This window comes from Agrilus planipennis, unplaced genomic scaffold, assembly GCF_000699045.2.
Source record: "Agrilus planipennis isolate EAB-ADULT unplaced genomic scaffold, Apla_2.0 scaffold7, whole genome shotgun sequence".
In the NCBI taxonomy this organism is placed as follows: domain Eukaryota; kingdom Metazoa; phylum Arthropoda; class Insecta; order Coleoptera; family Buprestidae; genus Agrilus; species Agrilus planipennis.
Genome location: NW_020439340.1, coordinates 3,192,583 through 3,214,229, shown reverse-complemented (window position 1 = coordinate 3,214,229; position 21,647 = coordinate 3,192,583). Strand labels below are relative to the sequence as shown.

Genomic DNA, 21,647 nt, shown 5'->3' with positions numbered 1-21,647 from the left:
CCTTTCGTTAAATCTACTTAAAAACTTTATAATCTATAATAAAAAAATAAAAATGTAGGGATGAATTACAAAGATAGAAGAGTGATACTTAGTTTGTATAAAGAGCAACAGGCAGTTATAGAGCTGGGGATGCAACGTAGAGAAGTAAATATTAGGAAGGGAGTCAGGCAGGGATGCACACTGTCACCGCTACTTTTTAATCTATACATCGAAGACGCCATCAACATCATTAAAGACAGTACAACTGTAGGGATAGATGTGCAAGGGCAAAAGATTAGTATGCTTAGATTTGCAGATGATATAGCAGTATTAGCATCTAGCAAGGAGGACCTAGAGATAGCTTTAAATAAAATGGAAGCGGTACTGACAGATCAGTACTGTATGAAAATAAATAAAAGTAAAACTAAAATACTGGTATGCAAGGGAAGAAAAAGTAGGGAAAGAGCGAATATAAAGATAGGAGACGAAAAATTAGAAGAAGTGGCTGATTTTAGATACCTAGGAAGTCAGATAAGTCAGGATGGAAGGAGTAGCAGGGATATAAAGCAGAGGATAGCGCAGGGTCGTGTCGCCTTTAATAAAAAGAAGTCACTTCTATGCTCGCTAACGATTAATTCAGAAATTCGAAAAAGGTTGTTAAAGGTGTATGTTTGGAGCACGGCGTTGTACGGGTGCGAAACATGGACAGTGGGAGCGGCGGAAAAGAAAAGGTGGTGTTATAGGCGGATGATGAGGATATCGTGGGTAGAAAAGGTTAGAAATGAAGAAGTATTGGAAAGAATAGGAGAACAGAGGACTCTATGATGTCAATAAGAAATAGGCGAGATAGGTAGGTAGGACACCTTCACAGGCATGAAGGTCTAGAGACATATAAGAGGCAGAAACAGGAGTTAGGAGGGGTAGAGGTAGACCTAGGTTAGATTACTGTTCGCAAATAGTTAAGGATGTAGGATGTTCTAGTTTTAAGGAAATGCGAATATTAGCTCAGGATAGGAAAGAGTGGAGGTACGTGTCCAACCAGTCTTAGGACTGAGGACCTTATGATGATGAATCTATAATAATCTATTGTACCTAAATACAATGAGACCAAAAAATCAAAATGTTTAGTGCGCCCTTCTACTACAGGAAAAATCTTTTTATATTTCAGTATAATGTATCGATTATAGTAGTCGATAAATTTCGACCCTTAATGAAAAAGGAATTTGGATGATAAGGGTCATTTCTGGTCTATTTTGAGTTCTAAAACAGTATAATTCTAAAGCTTAATTTACATCGTCTTCAAAATCATGTAGAAATTGCTGAACAGCACTTTTTAACTTTAAAAATTTAAATAATCCTCATCTACAGGATTAAAACCACTGTTTGCTAGGATTAATTTCTTTCGTCAATTCGACCTATCTACCATTGTGGTAAGGTAACGTTTCTCGTTGTGTTATGCGAAAGCGGACGAGTCGAATCAATTGATTTTAATTTAATTTCCTTGGCTTGTTTAATCCCATCGAATGCCGAAGCTACAGTGGGTCGTCGAATGCATTATGCAGTAGGGCGATAGATTTATAGATCTTTCGAGTGGCGGCGAAGGTGTAGAGGATGAGGAAGGAGAATCATGAAAATGTATGTTATCTTTCGGATAAGACGTATACGCGCCGATGTTAAAAGCAAAAGGGGTGAAATAGGCGTGAATAAATGCTGTTTATGCGGCGCATTTTCCTGAGAATTTCCCGAAATAAATTATTATTTTTACAAGGATTAAAAGCTAGGTCATGAAAAACAAATGCGATACGTAAACATTTATAGCTTTTGGGAGCTAAATAAATTACTTGTTCGATTAGGGTACCTATCATCCAGAACAAAAATACTGTTCCCGAGGGATAGAAAATAGTTTTATGTGGTCGTCGACGATCTTTCACAGGTATTTAGGACATCAACGGGAGCGAAGCCGTGGGTAAACCTAGTACGAAATAAATGACAAACAAGTCTATAACTAATCCTTGCATCTATATACATATAGGTAGGTTTAAGATAGCTGCAGCATATTCGATAGCATCAGTCAGGGTGCAATGTAATCTATGTCTTACGGAGGAGTATCTAGTGTTGGTAATGAAAAGGGGATTTGCATTATAGCTCAATGGTATCGTACCGTAAAGCATTCCAAAGTAAAACCGTAAAACTAAGCTGCTTAGTCTAGGTACATTTCACGCAGATTATTTAGTAACTTGAAGGACGAAATCGATTACATACAATCCTATTCCAAATATACTAATAGGTAACTTCAGTATTAGGTCGAAATAAATAAATAAATCTGAATTTCNAGAGTGCTCTAGTCTTAGAATTGGTATTGCTTTGCTAAATATATCCGAAATCTATGATAAAATGATGATTCTGGATGTAGGGCCGTGATCCAAATGAACTGGTAACCTAACTTAACCTAACCTTCAGCCCAAATCATAATTCTACCTTCTACCAACAATTCATTTGATGAAAATCCTGGCGTTTTCCCTTCAAATCATTAAGGTGAAAACTTATGAAAGGTATTTGGAGCTTAGGTTTTTGTCGTAAACAGCTCAGATTTAGATTTTGGAAACGATTTTAAAGAATCAAACGCATTTTTTGATGGTCATAGGTCATTATAACTCTCGAAAATGTATTATGACTTTCGAAAACTCACCAGTCGTTCCGAAAACTTGATGCTTATTTGCTCCATAACAAAATTTACTTTTAATGAACAATAGACAATAGTCATTCGACTTGGACATAAATTTTAAAAAAGGCTCCCAAGTAGATTTATCTTATAGTACAAATCAGGGACCGGTTCGAATAGCTTATACTACCCTTTCTTATAGAAATTTGTAGCTGTTGAAAATTGGTCGACGAAGGTAGTGCTTGGCAATCACGACTTCTCGCTTCCAAATATCGGGCGACCTTTAATTCTAAATAAACCGAGAGTACATAAAATTAAAACGCTGTAAGGGTGAATTGGGAGTTAAAAGGTTTTATGGAGAAACAATATTAATTTCTGCGAGTGAAGCCGCGGGGAAAAGCTAGTTTATTATAAACTACGAGACCGTTTATTCTTTTTTACTTTTTGTAAATGATTTTATTTTTCACAAGAAATTTTAAAGGTTGCTGCATTCCTAATATTTAGCCAATAAATCGATACATTCCTGGTTAACATATTGCTATCCTCAAATATAACGTATATTCACTTTGATGCATATATTAAAGAATTTTTATCTCCACTTGAAATGAGACATTTGCTACTGACAGATCACCAGGACCGTATCTCAATTTGAATCTTCGTCTGCAATATTTCAAGAGCAAAAAGGAAATTCTAAGACAAATGTTACCCTATCAACGTTTTAAGTTGGCGGCTTTTGGATATAAAAAATTCTAAGCGATTTTATGGGCGAAATTCTTCAAAGAAAAAACCAGCAAACGGCTTTTATATTAACTCTATCATATAGCTGGGATAGGATACTTAATTTTATTTAAATTTCGCAAATAAATTACTTTTTATAAGACCGGGTTTCCATCATCTTCATTTCCCAACGATAAAATGAAACTGTCGATGAAATTGAGAGATTCAATATTAACTTTCTCGTTTCTGACAGATATTAATTATAATTACGTATTAGAATAAAAAAGTCTGATAATAATAATAATACTGTTCAATTATTTACAAAATAAATAATAAAGTTGAAAACGTGCTCTTAGTCATAAATATAACACAATTTTCTTTTTAAAAAACCAACCACCTTATTTTTAACGTAGGAGAAAATTCTTATAACAGAATATCTGAGATTCGCTATCGCTAATACAAAATCGATTTCTGTTTTAATTGCAAAAATGTTGAACGAAACGGTGGAATTAGCTGGCATATTTAATTGAGGAAAGCAGGGCTTCGGATATTTTTTTGTTCACGCAAAGCCTGAATTATACGCCATTTGAAACGTATTAAGGATAAATACCTCAGTAATTAATTAAAATAATCCTCAGATAGTTACAGTATAATTAATTGCGTTGTTACTGAATTTTACATCACAATCCATTATTATTTATTAGAGAAAATAGAGAGAAAAGTTTTGATTTCTGTTCTACTTCGTATTATTTTATTATGTATACCTACATATTATTGCTTAATCTACTAATGGTCGACAAGGTTCTTTCCGCAGACTATTATTGATCACAATGAACTTTCATTTTATTATTGATTTATTAAAACAATTTCCAATTCCGCGTAATTTCTAATCGTAACAATAGGAAATCCTATCAACATAAATAGTAGGTATTTTGTTACGTAATGCCCTTGGTCATGGAACGGAAGGCAAATGGAAGATAATCAGATGAGGATTGAAACAAAATTTTCCTGCAGAGCTATGTACCTAATGCGTAAATAATGGAAACAAGTTTGCTGGTCCATTAACGCCTTATCGTTGTAGTCCATTGAATTGTATACGATGTGGTAGTCGGGTATATACCACATCGTAAAATGCCGATAATAATTTAGCTTATCCCGATTAACATGGGGCAGGTACGTATTAGAAATTTTGTAACTTTATTTAATCTACTAATAGAAAAAACTTTCGGGTGTTTCGTTCCCACCAGTCACTAATGCCGGTGGGTGGGCAGTCCGTCCGGACTACGTTGGAAGGTAGGGCGGAAGACCTCCTTTCAAGAATCGTCGCAATGGGTGGCTGGTGGTTAGGGTGAGAAAGATGAGACGGACGAAATGAAGACAGAAGAGAGTGAAAGATTATCTGTGGAATATTACTGCCCCAGCATTTGCCCAAGTGATCTAACGAAACCACAGAAAAACTTGGACCAAGGCAGTCGGACCCGGAATCGAACCGGCATCCTCCTGAATGCTAAGCAATGGTTAAAACCTCTAGGTCATGCCGCTCGGTCAAATAATAGAATACCTCCAAACGAGAACAGGTATAAGTAAATGTCAAGTTACTTTATTGCTATTTTTTAGTTCTAAATGGAGAATGTCTGTAAATAATAATAATCTGGCACCTACTCCTTATGAAAGTCGGATGAAATTATACAAAATTCGGACAAAAAACTGCGAGCAGGAGTCTCTCACCAAGAGTTTATTGTAATAGATCTAGTTATAAGAAAAATTGGTATTGGTCTTGCAGTCTTGGTCTTGTTCCAAGACCAAAATCGTCTTTATACTAGCAAGGCCAAGCCCAAACGAATGAACAAGACCAAGACTAAAATCAACACCGAATAAGCAAGACCAAAACAAATACCAAGACTGCTCTAGTCTTAGAATTGGTATTGCTTTGCTAAATATATCCGAAATCTATGATAAAATGATGATTCTGGATGTAGGGCCGTGATCCAAATGAACTGGTAACCTAACTTAACCTAACCTTCAGCCCAAATCATAATTCTACCTTCTACCAACAATTCATTTGATGAAAATCCTGGCGTTTTCCCTTCAAATCATTAAGGTGAAAACTTATGAAAGGTATTTGGAGCTTAGGTTTTTGTCGTAAACAGCTCAGATTTAGATTTTGGAAACGATTTTAAAGAATCAAACGCATTTTTTGATGGTCATAGGTCATTATAACTCTCGAAAATGTATTATGACTTTCGAAAACTCACCAGTCGTTCCGAAAACTTGATGCTTATTTGCTCCATAACAAAATTTACTTTTAATGAACAATAGACAATAGTCATTCGACTTGGACATAAATTTTAAAAAAGGCTCCCAAGTAGATTTATCTTATAGTACAAATCAGGGACCGGTTCGAATAGCTTATATTACCCTTTCTTATAGAAATTTGTAGCTGTTGAAAATTGGTCGACGAAGGTAGTGCTTGGCAATCACGACTTCTCGCTTCCAAACATCGGGCGACCTTTAATTCTAAATAAACCGGAAATACGGCCCTGACTGTAAACTTGCTGGCCAGCGGCGTGTAGTAGAAACACCTACACATACACATACATACATAGATAGATAGATAGATAGATACAGTAGTGATAGCCATCAGATCCTGGCGAAGGGGATGCACCTAATGGCTCGATATCGGATAGGAATTTGGCAACTGGCCAACTGAGACAGGCTGCAATGCGAAGTTTGTAAGTGATCCCTCATATAATAACCTACTTCGATGTCTAGTAACCCAGTTTTGTAGCGAATTGTACACGAAAAATTATTGCCCAGACATTTTTCTTCAACTTTTCATTCGTGATTTTTCATTTCTGATGTCGAAGCAGGAATCTCATATTTTGTACGTAACTTGTGTACCTAACTATTACCTACCTTTCGTCTACAAGTTCGAAAATAAACGTTCATCGCGTCATTGGATGAACTTGAAAAAATAAACGTGTTCAAGAATAGAAATAAAGTGCCGCGAAAATGTATCAAAAGAAAATAGTCGCAAAATTGAATTTTCTTGTGGAAAGAGCGCGATTTATAGACGCAATGAAATGCTTGTAAAGCATTTTATTCGGTTTGTAGCTATGTGAAAAATCACGTATTCAGAATAAATCTTACCTTAATATGTACAAGTAGGTGTTAGAACACCAATAAACCAAGACAAATTGATTGGGACTCACCTGAAACAAGAAAAAAAGTTTAAAACTGTCGTCATAGATAAACAATGGTAAATGACAAAAACTAATAGTCATTATTTATTGGTATATGAGCATGATTGTGTGTGATATCGACATTTAGAAAATCTGTTGAATTTTGGATTTTTTGGTAAATTTTAAGAGATAAGTACAGTGGATTTTGGGAATAACGACGACGAAGGGACGACTATAATTTCGTCGTTATATCCGGAAGTCGTTACAGGTAAAGGCAAAGAGATATAGACAAGTGTGTATAGTCATACTTATTCAAAAGTTTACTAAACACAGTTACTACTTAGTTACTACTTAGAATATCACTTATATGAAAGCTCTTTGTGTCTTTGGCGGCCGATTCCGATCGCTATATCTTCATAGGATTACTAGGTATTTGCTACAAATGATTAATTAAAAACAGTCGCTACTCCCGAACTCGGCGTTATATCCGAAGTCGTTAGTCACATGAATTTTATAGTACAGTATGCTTTAAATTCAAGGGACTTAGATTATGCTCGCTATAACCCGAGATAAAAATGTTCAGTCTCTCAGAGTCTCTGAAAGCGAGACTGGAGTCTCCGTCTCTCATCGAGTCTCTCTGGTGTCGCTGAGACAGACTGTCAAAAAAATTGTTTAGCGTCTCTCAACGAGAGACTCGAGTCGCTCAATGAGAGATCCTCATTTCGTATTCAGTCTCTGAACGAGAGACTTGAATCTCTGAATGAGGGACTCGAATCTCTCAATAAGTGGTGTCTCGATAGACATGGTTAAAATTTTCAACAAAAGTTCAACATATTTCAGAGATCCCAGTCTTTCTAGGAGAGACTCGAGTCTCTCAATTTTTCAATTTTATTCATTCAGTCTCTCTGTGAGAGACTCGAATCTCTAAATTAACAATTTTATCGTTCGAGTCTCTCATACACCTAGGCAATAACTGAGAGACTGTGAAAGACTGTGAGAGACGCTCTCAGAGACGCTGAATGACTCTGAAAAACTGGAGAGAGACTGAAAATTTTTGTCTAGGGAATAAATGAAATCCACAGTATAATAGGTATTATTTTTGGCAATGTTTTAATCATTAATCATACAATTAATTTTTTAGTTTCATTTGGTTTACTTGATCATATAGTAACCGGAATCGAAAGTGTTATTTTCCAATTTACAATTGCTGCTATGAAAAAATGCCACAAATCATACATATATACCTATATTATATAGTCCATTATGTTTTATCTTCGAACATATATGTTCATTTGAGAGTGTTTATGAGGGCGCCTTTGTGGCGACTTTAATGTTTTCATGCGAATACCTTTTGCTTCGTGATGGCAATACAGATAATAGTCTATCTCATTTTAGTGTAGGTAATACAATTTCGCTTTATTATTGCACCGATAATGAATGAACATGAAATGTTTTTACAATTTACGTAATTATCTACTTCTGTTTTTATTGTAGAAATTATTGTTTTTTTATGTTTTTAATTATATATCATGCAAAAGGCTATTTAAAAAATATATGCATAATTTGTCTAAGAATAAATGTGATTTATTAAAATTAGAAATGGTTTGTTGGATTATTAATTTGAAATCATTTTTTCGATTTTTATTTACCCACTAATGGTTTGTTGGATGATAGTTACACTCACGCGGATGGTTGGAACAACAAGGACTTTAGTGGTGGACCCACGGTGGTTGAACTCGATTCCACTAAAGTTTCCTCGCTGATCCAATTTCTCAATGGGACAGAGATAGAGAGAATGCGACAAAGAGGCAGTTACAAATAACATTCCCATTGTTCGACTCTTCGCTTGGCCAAAGCTCCGCGGAATCGATTTTAAATAAATAACGGGGACACACAGTACAAGTACAAAGGCCAATCCATTCCTCAGCAACCCTTTCATCAAACTCACTAAATTAAACGAAACAAGGTGGACTCTTAACAAATTTTTCTAATTGTAAGGTTTTCATTTATAAAAACAGGTAAAAGCTTCTGTAAAAAGCTCTCTTAATTTTTCTTAAACAGGAAACAGACAGAAAGCTTTCAATATTATTCATGTAAAGTCCCTTTGAGGTTCAGAATTTGAGAGCAAAAAGCTACGGGATCCTTATAGGATCCTTGTTGGTCCTTTCTTTTCAGGACTGACTGTGGGGAGCAAGTGGGGAAATTAATATAAAACATGGAAGTCAATGGCTTCTTAAAACTAAATAAATTCGAGCTCGAATTTCCTGCAGTAAAAAAACGCTGGCGTTGAACCTCAGAAATCAAAATCAATCAGTACAAATAATTAATTTATAATCACTGTTTCATTTAAACAGTATTTTTTTTGATTATGGTAACGTGCCTATCACGTTGAGGTTAGCTACGCCGGGATTTCTTTCAGCAAGTAGATATCCATAATTTATAATCACTGTTTCATTTAAACAGTATTTTTTTCGATTATGGTAACGTGCCTATCACGTTGAGGTTAGCTACGCCGGGATTCGTTTCAGCAAGTAGATATCCATATATTTAAATGGACCTTGTGGGAGCATACGTAATCCTAAAATGTAGCATCATACTATAGATGGCGTTTACCGCGCCATTTGTGGTAGTTTCTAAAACGCGCTGTTAAGACAGCAAGTAAAAGTTGGCCTGTATTCTGTCAGAGCTGTCTGCGACGCTCTGATGAGATCCAAAAAGATCGAAATCGCGATCCGCGTCTGGCAGTTTCGACAGAATACAGACCATTTTAAATTATTTTATTAGTATTTACCTAACCAATCCAAGTAACTAAATAAGAATATGTTAGTTACCTACTAGATGATTCTGATCGCCTTTAACGTTAGTTTTCCGGGACCCTTTTACTTAAGACAAGTCCTGGAATTTTCTACACCTTTCATACACAAAGAGTTCACCACACATAGCTTGCGAGGTGCAACGGTAGGTCCTTCGCGCGGTGCAATGGTTCGAGCACCTACAAGTTTGAATTCTTATGATGCGCACCTTCAGTTATAGATTTCATTCATTTTCGTTTTATTGGAACCATTTTATTATGAATTATGTGGAAAGTACGTGTTGGATATTTAATTTGAACTTTGTCAATATGAGTATTCTAATTGCGCATCTAATAACGGTTACATACAAGACAACGGGACATATACGCTAGCGATCTACCTAATTTAGTACGAACAATAATTAGCATAAGCAGTACAATTACCAATTAGCTGTGAACTTATTGGTGTGTTAATACGCGCTCTGTCGTAATTAGTATAGAGGCAAATTAATGTAGCTCATCAGGTATCGACAACTAATATATTGTTGATATATTCCACGGGTCACGGTTAGTTTATAAATTAACCATTATTAAAATTTCAAAAACAAACCCTCAGAACTATTTTTTATGTTATTTAATTTACGTCTTCTAATTTATTTATTGAGGTAGGGGAATTACAATTTTTTTACATAGATTTTATTGATATAGATCGAACACAAGTGTTATATCATTAAATATACATATAGTGCGATAAAAGTAGATGTAATTTGTTGACGGTATACGGTCTCCTTTAGGAATAATTAACTGGCTGGAAGCAGGTTTCGCGCTGAGCTGCAAATTATAAAGATTATACTGGAGGAGTCGCGTTTGTTTTGGTTTTGTATGAATTATGTGGCGGTAGTTCATCCTTAAATCTTAATAACGAATACTGATTCTCAGCGCTTACAAAGTGATGTACAGTCTAGGGAAAGTGCAAGAGAGAGAACCCAGCCGCTTCGAACTAACGTAAGTAAGAAACCGTTTCTTAAACCCTTTTGTATTTTAATCAACTAAAAGCTTTCGACTTTTATTCGAAGGTACCTACATTTATCAGATGGATGTCGAATTAAAGTATCGTTATGAGTTTACAAGGACCACAATGTAACGTATGGAATTATATTAATAACTTCAAACATTTTCTTTTCACTTTTTGATTGAAGCTTCTACAGTAGCGAGGGCTTTTGCGGGTGAGTTTTATTGTAACAAAAGCAAGAACGAGGATAAGATCATCATGTAAGTATACTTAAACTATTTTGCTGCTATAAACGGTCTCGAATCTCTGAACGACAGACTCAAATCTCTCAATAAGTGGTGTCTCGATTGACATGGTTAAAATTTCAACATATTTCAGAGATTCCAGCCTTTCTACGAGATACTCGAGTCTCTCTATTTTTCAGTTTTATTCATTCAGTCTCTCTGTGAGGGACTCGAATCTCTGAATTAACAATTTTATCGTTCGAGTCTCTCATACAGAGACCGTGGGAGATCCATAAAAACACCTAGGCAATAACTGAGAGACTGTGAAAGACTGTGAGAGACGCTCTTACTTAAAAAAAACTTTTGGGTGTTTCATTCCCACCAGCCAGTAATTCTGGTGGGCGGGCAGTCCCTCCGGACTATGCCGGAGGGTAGAGCAGAAGGCCCTCTTCAGTCTGCTTTCAGGAATCGTGGGAATGGGTGGGTGGTGGTTCGGGTGGGAAAGTTGGGACGGACGAAATGAAGACAGAAGAAAATGAAAGATTATCTGTGGAATATTACTGCCCCAGCATTTGCCTAAGTGATCCAAGGAAACCACAGAAAAACTTGGACCAAGACAGGCGGACCCGGAATCGAACCGGCGGAAAAGTTTTGTCTAGGGAGTTAGTTGTAGCACAACAAATTTCAGAAAACAATTGTAACAATGTATGGATTCAATTAGGTCTTTGAATCAGTAATGGATCCATTATGAAGACAAAAAATGTTTTAGTCAGAAGTCATATATTTAATGACTGACTTCTAGTACAAAATTTTTTAAATGTAGTGATGAGTAAAATTGGTCTTCGTCTTGCAAGATTAATACATATGATAACCTATTCTTCTTGACAATCAAACTGGAATTTCAATATTTAATTCCTTATTCAATAGTGTAGTAACTTTTTTGAAATTTTTAAGGTTCTTCAATCAATGTCGATTTTCACTTCTCCCTAACTTATTCTAGATAAAAACGATTTAAAATTGCTACTATGTATGTTCTTTAGGATAATCGTACACCTCACATTTATAACATTGACTTTTTGACGTAAGCATTTTACACTTGACCTGTCACATCTGCTGTAAATTGCGGTTAATGCTACGAAACGCTCGCAATGTTCTTCCTATATATCACCCTTATCGAGGTTTCGCATGTATGCCACCACCATTGTCCAACGTTTCTTTCTATACGTATACATACGTGTGCATGTATACCTACTGATATGTACCTACTGCACACACATATGAGCAAAGATTAATGTTGAACGAAACGGTGGAATTAGCTGGCATATTTAATTGAGGAAAGCAGGGCTTCGGATATTTTTTTGTTCACGCAAAGCCTGAATTATACGCCATTTGAAACGTATTAAGGATAAATACCTCAGTAATTAATTAAAATAATCCTCAGATAGTTACAGTATAATTAATTGCGTTGTTACTGAATTTTACATCACAATCCATTATTATTTATTAGAGAAAATAGAGAGAAAAGTTTTGATTTCTGAATATCTGTTTCATTTTATATCTTGTTAGAGGTATTTACTTTTCGATGTTCGTTAATTGGGATTTGTTTTATCTGCAGGAAGTCAACACTCTCTATTTTAACATTTAGTTAATTCTTTGGTAATTTCGGATTCCCTGATTGAAAGCTTATTNTTGTCTTCCCTACCTCTGTTTCTGACACAGATATCAGTCTATTAAGTGTACAACTAACGACAATTCGGGACAATTTCGGGAACGATCACCTATTTAACACAGTACGGAACAATAGAAAGCCAAAATTAACTTCATCTGCCTTAACTGTCACCCCTGATTGAATCTGAAAAGAATGGGGATTACTTTTTGCTTACCTATTTAATGGAAACGTTATTTGTTTATTCGTTCGAAATTGCATTCAAATTCCAGATTTCCTTTTTCGACGATTTTTAACCAACAATTTCAATTTTAATCTGTTCTGTACGGCACACAGGCAAATCTACATATATGTTAACAAATCTCGGATCTAATAAGAAATGCGTTCTTATTGTTTTTTGATGTTGTCGAAAAAAAAAAACGAAGACTTCGTTAGGTGAATCAGCTGAAATGGGATGAAGTCACTTGACTAGTAACGTATATTGTAGATACTGGAAGCTCATAGAGGACAGTAAATTTATGGGCTTTCGATATCATTTCGAGTCCTGTGAAATATGTTTGGCAAACAATGGCGGTTTACCTACTTTGTGTGTGCTCATACGTTATACAGCTGAGTGACGGATTCGTCCACTTGAGTTAGTCCTAGTTTATGTGGATAACCGATAAGGGAATCTATTAAGGGGTAATTTATAATGCCCTGGCCCTAATCTCTTCTCTACAAGCCTTGTTACCGTCCTATAGAAACTTCACAACAATAAGGGGGAGACCGAATGAAAAATTTGTCACAATTTATCGCTAATAATATTTTGAATTATGTACCGTCTGTTCTAAATCAATTTTTTCTTTGCTTACTGTATCGGACATCCCATTTCCCACACGCCGATTAGTCTAAAATAATGTATGAAATTATACTACGTTCTTATCGTGTTTTAGATTGGTTTGTCCAGACCAAAAAAATATTTATCGATCGACATATTTTCAGTGGTTCTTAGTTACTATTAAGTTATTTTGTTAATTATCCTATATAAAGAGTCTAAGGAAAATAATAACATTCAGAACGTTTTGGTGTTCTACGTTACAGAAAGGGAGACCATTTAAAATGAGAATATGAACGAAGAAATGCATAAATGCATTTGTTAGTGGATTATGTCTCTCTTCCTTTACGTAGTTGTACCGAAAACCAAGTTAAATTTGACAGTTCGGCGGTATTTCGCCAATAAAGTTTTAGTGTCGACTTGCAAATCGCTGTTATAAAACATCTGCCATTTTAACTTTATTTCGACGGAAGCACTAAAATTTTGTCTAAACTACGAATAACAACATTAGTCTTTCTCATTCTATTCGTTTTTTGACAACCGCTCAAAACAGGAAACAGTAGAACTGATACAAGATGTTCAACGTCACAGGATTATGAAGGGTTATTTTTACTCTTTGAATTTCTATAACCAAAGGAACAAAACTCTTCCGGGTTTAAGATTCGAAGCAGAAAGAAAAATCCGTTTCCGAAGACTTCTGACACAACCTATTGATACCATTAACAGATTAATTTGCCAAACGAATGGCGTCCTTGGAAGTGTCGATTGAACCGAAAGGATCATCAATACATGTTGGAAGGTCGGGAGCAGGATCCATTTATAAATTGCCACGTATCATTCTTCCGCCAACAAACATAAACCTCAATGTGCCTCCGGTAATATCGAACTTTGACGGAAGGAGATGCGACAATTGACACCACGATTCGGTTAACTTGACGAATGCGTCGACAAAGGCACTCGATAATTTAATAAAAAATCAAAGAAGAAACAAAATTTGTACGACAACATTGATAGGTACGCCTAAGGCAGTATTCACTAATATTACAAAAAATTTCAAATGTTCTAAAGATGTTTTGTTCTAATAAAAGAAAGATGTTGGTTCAAATAGTTCAACTCATAAATCCACTGGAAGTAATAATTTTTCGTTTGGTCTTGCGCTTTTGGTATTGGTCTTGATTTTAGTCTTGGTCTTGTTTTCAGATTTCACATTTTCCCTTATTAAAAAATAAAATTTTCAGCAACGACGCCGTAGGGTTTATGCCGTATTTTTGATGGTTTATTTTCTTTTTTTTTTTTTCGATGGAAAAGTCACTAAACGTTCGTTCCCGAATAAGTTCCAATATTACTACTGCCGCCGGGTTTAAATGTACGAGCCAATATTCAACTGCGAAAATATTACAGTCCCCTTTCTATCAGTCCCTTTGACACTGCCATCACGACTGGAAGTGTAATTATGCACGAGCAGGACTCACAATCAGATATAAGAGAAATCGGGTGCGGTTTACGATTCAACGACGAAGTTGCTCACTACTGAATACGAAAAAATTTAAATTTAAAATGAAATGAAAAATGCACCTTTAATTAAAATAAAATACTTACATATATTTCGCTTTTCAATATCATTAATATAATCAATGAAAAAGCAATTTTAGTATTATTAAATTCGTCATTAATATAGTGTCCTTAGACAGTGTTTTTTACGTAAGTATGAGCTGTTAATAATCTTTTACGAATTTTCAAATTAAAGCCAACTCTGCTTTGCGTTATTCTTTAAAAGGATAATGTTAAGATTTTCTACCTAATCTTTTAATTTATATTTGTTTTTACTACGCTGGCATTATCTAAATGATGAAGTTCTTTTGAAGAAAGTGAAGGGGAACGTTGTGAAAAATACGCGTTATAATTTCAATTATCTAATGTTAGGGTTAGGCGCTGAGATTTATTGTTTTGTCTTGACAACGCAGCTGGAATTGTTTGTGAATGTTGCCCAAAATTAATAAGTCCTGAATGTATATAAAACGTATCTATATATACAAGGGATGAGAAAATTGATTAGCCCTTTTATAGAATGGAAGGAACAACAAAACAAGAAAAGGACCGTTTGTATTAGTTGAAAGTGTTTGTATTACTATCATTTCGAGATTTTTACGATTATTAGTTATCTCCAGTGCTTAAAAGATTACAATTTACCCATCAACGACTTGTGGAGTCATTCCAGAAGATTAAATATGTACTGAAGTAATCAATTATTGTGAATTACAATCTTTCGCTTGTACAGATCTTTTACATTTTACAATTACATGAATCCATTTTGTATAAACGAAAATTTAGTTTGAACTGTTTGAAGATACTAGGCATTCTGTACACGAACAATCACTTTCAATATTTATAAATTGTGATTCCGACGAAGGCGGCATCCAAGAACTGCTATTACAAGTATCTTCGAGGTCTTCTAATGATTCAAACAGCTTGCTAGAACGTTTGGGATTATTATCTCTCAAATTGCCTCTTTCTGCAATCAGGAATTGAGATCCCCACGAAGGAGGTATCCGAGTACTGGTGCTACAAGAACTCGTGATATCTCCCAACGGTTCGAATAAATTATTATAAGACCGTTTGGCATTATCCGTCAAATTTCGACTTTCGGCAATCAAGGACTGCGATCTCCACGACGTACTGCTTACAAAAGATGATTCAAACAGATTGCTAGACGGTTTTGTACGATCGCTTAAATTTCCTAAAGTCTTGAAAATGTTTCTTATTGCTGATTTCGCCTTGGGTTTACTCTTATCAATCCTTATCGAAGCTTGAAGTCATAGAAATCGTAAGCACAATAGCTCTATAGATGAACTCATAATAGCATAGTTTACCTTTGTTTGGCATATTAGACCACAATTGCAAAGGCTCACTGGACATGGCGAAATAAAGTTGAGTACCAAAATTAGGAATTTCTTGGACGGAAGCGTACTGTTTGAGATCTGGAGAGTACTCGATGTGATAAGGCGGACGGATTGCATCTAAAGTTGATAAGCTACCTACATCTTCTTTTAATATCCTTTTTACTATATCTGGTAACTAATATCGATGAGTATTTTAAGGCAGGAAATGTCGATAATTATTAAAATTACCTTTGCGTCTCCTATGTATTGTTCTAATGTTTGTAAGTCTGTTGGATCTTTAGAAAAAGGACCTAGCAATCGTTCTTTTTGTAGAATGACCAAAAGGAGTTTCATAAAATCAATTCTTGTTCTGAGAGGAGCAAACGATTCATTTTGTAGTTTTGTAATCCACGAAGAAGCAAAAATTCTGTCTAAAATTGGCTCTTTTATATGATTCCCTTTCCATAGGGCTTCTTACCTTTTGGCTTTTTTAAAAAACAGACCAATGATTTTGCAAACTGCATATAAAATTTTAGTTCTTCGTTCGAACCCAATGTGATCATTTCTTTTTAAATAATTGACTTTTTATGTAATTTAGGTTAATTTTGTGACAAATAAAACGCATTTTGTACACTCAATGATGCATAAATATTTAAAAGTTCTCTATGATCTTAAAATATTTAAGAACAACCGGCAAATTAACGTATTTAAATATCTTATTATTTAAATTTTAAAGTGAAAATCCATTTTCAATTTTTATCCACTCAAGTTAATAGGAAAAAAATTGTTGATTTTGTCACACACTCGCCGAGAATCGAACTCGGGACCTTTGGCTTTAGGCACCAATGCTCTGATCACTAAGCTACGAAAAGTGATAATTAGTTGCTGTTGTCATCTCTCGCAGTGGTAGTAGTAGTAGTAGGCAACATAAAGCCAAAGGTCCCAGGTTCGATTCCCGACGAGGGTGTGACAACAGCAACAATTCGGGTAATTTATAGTGGATAAAAATTGAAAATGGATTTTCCCTTTAATATTTAGTATTAATCATTATTGAACGTCAAATTGTTTCATAAAGTATTTTATTATTTATCGTCTTTACAATACACCAAAAAAGGATGCAAATGGAGAGTATTTATTAATTATTTGACACAGCAGAAACGATGACTACTGTAATTTTTTTATAAAGTTGCACATCTTGATTGGGTCAGATTATTTCCAGTACCTAAGGGTCGAGCTGATTTTATCTTCGCCACTTTCAGAACGTTCTCGTTGCAGCCGATCTTTGCGACGATCGCAAGTATCCTGTGGCGGTTCCTGAACAGAAGTGGGAGTTGAATAGCTTTCAACTGATACTGATTTACGAACATTGCTCAGGGGATTTTCAAATGTTAATCTGGGCGGATGGGTTAACCCAGGAAGGCCCGGTAACTGATACGATTTCAAACCGCTTCTTATGAAAGACTTTGAACCACATCCGTCATCCAGTTTGCTACCACAAGTGGAATTTCGCGAAAATAAATTAAAGAAGGAAGATTTGTTTTCAGAACCTTCTTTACAACTCTTGTGACCCTTTGACGAGCAACATCCCCCTTGCGTCGAAGGTCTTTTTTCGGAACATCTGGACGGTTTCGATTGTCTAGGACAACTGTGATGCTTGGGGCATGGGGCACTTCCTGGTCTCGCGTAGAGGACTTCTGTGGAACACGGGTCCGGTGGTCGACGTTGCCGACATGAACTTTGCGAACTATCAGAACACGTTTCTTCCATTAGTTTCGAAAGTCCAGGGCAACAAAGATTTTCAGGGTAATGCATCCTGGTTATTTTCAGAGGCAACGGTGAGTCGGACACTCGTGTAAGATTGGAACCCCATATTATGGGTTTCCTTATATCCCTGCTGCACAACATGTTCACGTCGGATGCCTCAACTATTGTTTTCAAACGTAAATATTAATTTCAAAATGTTTAGTTAGGGAGTTAGAGAGGCCTTACATTCGATACTTTTCTCTGCATTTTTACAAATAACTGCAGAGGCCGCTAACGATCTTGCAGATCTTGGTTTGATGGGTCTTACACGACGTTCTCCGATTTCTGCATCAGGTATAGCAAGAGTGGGTCTACTAGCGAGAGACTGTTCTGTGGTAAGTAAAAAATTATGAAAATAAAGAACCCCATGAATTATATTGTAGCGAGCACGAGTGTGTTTGTGTGCGATCGGGCACACGTGTGCGTGAACGGCTTATCGATTCACCTTTCTTCATGTGCGCCGTATTTGTAAATGTGTGTGTCGTATCTGCGTTCTGGCAAAGCAGTTAAACAGTTCAAAGAAAAAATAAACGATCCGGATGTTTCTAGAAGGTTCCCGAAAGTAAACAAAAGAGTATTTAAAGGAAGAGACGATCGCCGTAAGGGAGTAGAAATAAATTGACCGTTGCAGAAGTGAATCGAGAAATAAATTGACAGTGATAGCAGTGAAATAAATAGCGCAGTGAATAGTGATATATCAACAGTAGTGTAAATATATAGAATAATTCATCACCTAAGTTTAGTAATAATTTAATAGTGTTTTTAAGTTCTTTGAGAATTAGTGTAAATAAATAGTTTTGTCGTTATCAGTCTTAGAAGTTAATTTTTGTTAAACCCACGAACATGACAATATTTATGGCATTTACCTCTCGGTACTGCTCCTTTATTTGCGTGATACCATAGTCCTATGGGCTCCTTAGAAATTGCATAATAAACATGCGCCCCAAATAAAGGAATTTCTTGGTAAGACACGTACTCCAACATATTCGATGAATATTCAACCATATAGGGGGGATATTTACTGCATTCGCCCAATTCTTCTGTTTCAATGTCTAGCAATTCTTTCGCTACATCTTGCAACTGCCTTGAGGCTAATTTATTGCACAACATTCAAATCATAAATGCTACAACTTACGCTTTGGCAATCGGGAAAATCTAGCAATGGACATGTTTCCGGGTTTACGGCAAATGGACCTGTCAGTGTCCTTCTTTGCAAGGCGAGCAGGAGCAGTTTTAAGTAATCCGTTCTCGTTTTAAGGGACCCGAAGCTATTGTCGCGGAGCTTCTGCAACCATTTTGCAGCCATAATCCTATCTATTGAATATCAGACTAAGCAAACTATATTCACACACTCGACGTGTTTAATCCTAAATAATTACCCTTAGGGATTACAAGAGTCAGTATCAGAGACTTGGCGCATTTTGAATAGAGCTCAAACACTTGATTCTGTCCTGGACTGGTCATACTGAACTTTGAAAATGCTTCACCGTAATTTTGCTTCTTGACGTATGTCCATAATGAATTACACAACGTGTCAGATTCGTAAAAAAGTCTCGGTTAACACAATTGACGTACGCACGACGTCAGTCGAATACATTGACAGCGAAATAAAACTTTTCGTTCAGAGGACATCATAAAAAGAGAACGACGCCTTTTAAAGGAATAATGGCGGGTCTTACGTGTACGGAAGGTATATTTGAGATTTTTCAAGGGACAGAATAGAGGCCAATAGGCCGCAGAGAGCTGAAAGGAATTTTCCCATTGAATGGAGACACGTAGGACCAAATTGAACTGGCTTCCGTCTGTTAATAAAACTCGTCCACGCACGATAGAAACGACCGAATTTTATCGACATGTTCTAACACATTATCGGAACATAATGAACCTGAAAGTCCAGTGTGGTAAATTATCATGGACCACAAATATGGGGACTATTTCGTGTGGATAAACCGTAATAGTTATGAGATAGACGTCTCCAGGAACACCTTTTAATTTCACGATTAAGACATGTACATATTATATGGAATTTTTACGTTTCCAATAAGAACAAAGAGACAAAATTATTGTTTCCTTTATTTGTGGGATTTGACCTTTAAAAATTGTAGGTATTGTAGGTTATTATATGAGGAATTAACCTATTTCTTTTATTATAACCTTCTCTCTTTTTCAAAATTCTACAAGACACATGTTTCTTTGGAGATACAGTGGAATTCGTTTATTATGACACCGCTTATATTCACTAACCGCTTAATATAAAGTAATTGCAGTGTTTGGTTTTCATATTAAATTCACTATAGGAAAGTTAGGATATAATGACTTCGTTTAAAATGACATGTCGTTTGTTACGACTGATTCTCAAGAAATCATATCCGGCTATAGTGACCCAAATGATTAATAATAACATTTTCGCTCATTTTTCTGACCCTTCTTATGTATATTGATATTACGATTCATCGTTCTTTTTCCTTTTTTGTTAATAAATACATACAGTCTGTAGTTTTTCTCTCTATTAATCTAAATAAATAACCAAAATAGAAAGTTGTGTATTTTCTAAGACTATGCCTTGTATGACGCCCGTTTAGTATGACGTATTTGTCATTTCCCTTCGATATCATTATAAGCAGATTCTACTGCATTTTATTATTCCAGACAAACTTATCGCTAAATTAAATGGATACCCTTACTGAACAATTGAGGGTTGGTTGGCACATTCGTGACCAATTTTTTCCCTTAATTTCTTCAAAACTAACAAACGTACATACGTCTATTAGTTTCTATTCAATTTAAACCGACGGCGACGGCAACGTTAGACAATTTTTGTCATCTTATTTTCCTCTCGCAATGGAAAATTCAGGATGCGACGTAGCAGAGTGGTGCTTCTGTCGTTGATGCTTCTGTTGTTCCTTCCTAGTCTTGCGGTTTCATTTATTCAGTTATTCAAGTGAGCAAGTCGTGGTACCGACAGTTTTGCAGTCGTCCAAACAATTCGGACGAATTGAGGACCGTGGAGAATAAATTAATTCCAGTCGAAAATCGCCCCGGCATACGGATTGCTGATCAATAAGTTCATTTAATAAAGAAGCATAGCAGCACCGCACCTGCAATGCCACGAATGGAATCCGGGATTGCCGCAGAATGCGGCTACCGACGGACGTTGCTATCTCCGACGTTTCGACGCGGTTAATGCAACCGCCGTCGTGAAATAATGCATAGAGGGCAACCTCTCGCCAACGGAATCCGATTGGAATTTTTACGATTTTAGGGTTAATAACGAACGGTTCGGATAATTCAAAAAAGGCAGCATTTTTTCGAATTGACATTTGCAAATTGCACAGTTGCAAAAATATTCATACAAATACGTACCTATCTACCAAAAAAAGCAGGTTAGGTGTATGTGGGACGAAATGTAATGTATGAGACTCATTTATTTTGAGTTATGAATTGTATGCCGTCGAATGTGGATACGTATAACTGGAATTTTCGAAGAAAGGTACACATGTACATAAGTCAATTTCTTTAATACAAACATTGCATACATAGGTATATGCAATATCTACAACGTTTTCATATCGAAACAGCACGAATGTTTCTATAAAAGAATGAAAATATGTAGATACCTGCATGCAAAGTTGAGTTAGGTGGAATGCTACTGTTATAAATCATCATCATCATAAGGTCGTCAGTCCTAAGACTGGTTCGATACGCACCTTCACTCTTTCCTATTTTGAGCTAATCTTCGCATTTCCCTAAAACTAGAACAACCCACATCCTTAACTATTTGCGAACAGTAATCTAATCTAGGTCTACCTCTACCCTTCCTAACACCTGTTTCTGCCTCTAATATGTCTCTGACTAGACCTTCATGTCTAAGAAGGTGTCCTACCAACCTATCTCGCCTATTTTTTATTGACTTCCATA

General features: G+C 35.8%; 3 protein-coding genes across 14 annotated transcripts in view; all 3 read right to left on the bottom strand.

Moving 5' to 3' along the window:
- LOC108737683 (complexin) overlaps positions 1 to 21,647 on the bottom strand; it is a 314,656-nt gene that overhangs the window by 78,549 nt on the left and 214,460 nt on the right. The gene's annotated exons all lie outside the window — the stretch shown is intronic.
- On the bottom strand, positions 15,122 to 16,525 carry LOC108737681. Its single transcript, XM_018470706.1, has 4 exons — positions 16,405 to 16,525; positions 16,176 to 16,357; positions 15,918 to 16,122; positions 15,122 to 15,853 (listed from the first exon to the last, which is right to left on the bottom strand). Exons 1-4 carry the CDS (start codon positions 16,487 to 16,489, stop codon positions 15,375 to 15,377), a joined length of 951 nt encoding a protein of 316 aa, XP_018326208.1. The 5' UTR covers positions 16,490 to 16,525; the 3' UTR covers positions 15,122 to 15,374.
- On the bottom strand, positions 17,022 to 19,264 carry LOC108737680. 3 transcript variants are annotated; one of them, XM_018470703.1, is made up of 5 exons: positions 19,109 to 19,264; positions 18,865 to 19,043; positions 18,596 to 18,809; positions 17,916 to 18,059; positions 17,022 to 17,851 (listed from the first exon to the last, which is right to left on the bottom strand). In XM_018470703.1, exons 1-5 carry the CDS (start codon positions 19,191 to 19,193, stop codon positions 17,136 to 17,138), a joined length of 1,338 nt encoding a protein of 445 aa, XP_018326205.1. In that variant the 5' UTR covers positions 19,194 to 19,264; the 3' UTR covers positions 17,022 to 17,135. The 3 variants fall into 3 exon arrangements, with proteins under 3 accessions (XP_018326205.1, XP_018326206.1, XP_018326207.1); XM_018470704.1 differs by having other exon boundaries at positions 18,865 to 19,058; positions 19,109 to 19,196; XM_018470705.1 differs by having other exon boundaries at positions 18,865 to 19,039; positions 19,109 to 19,176.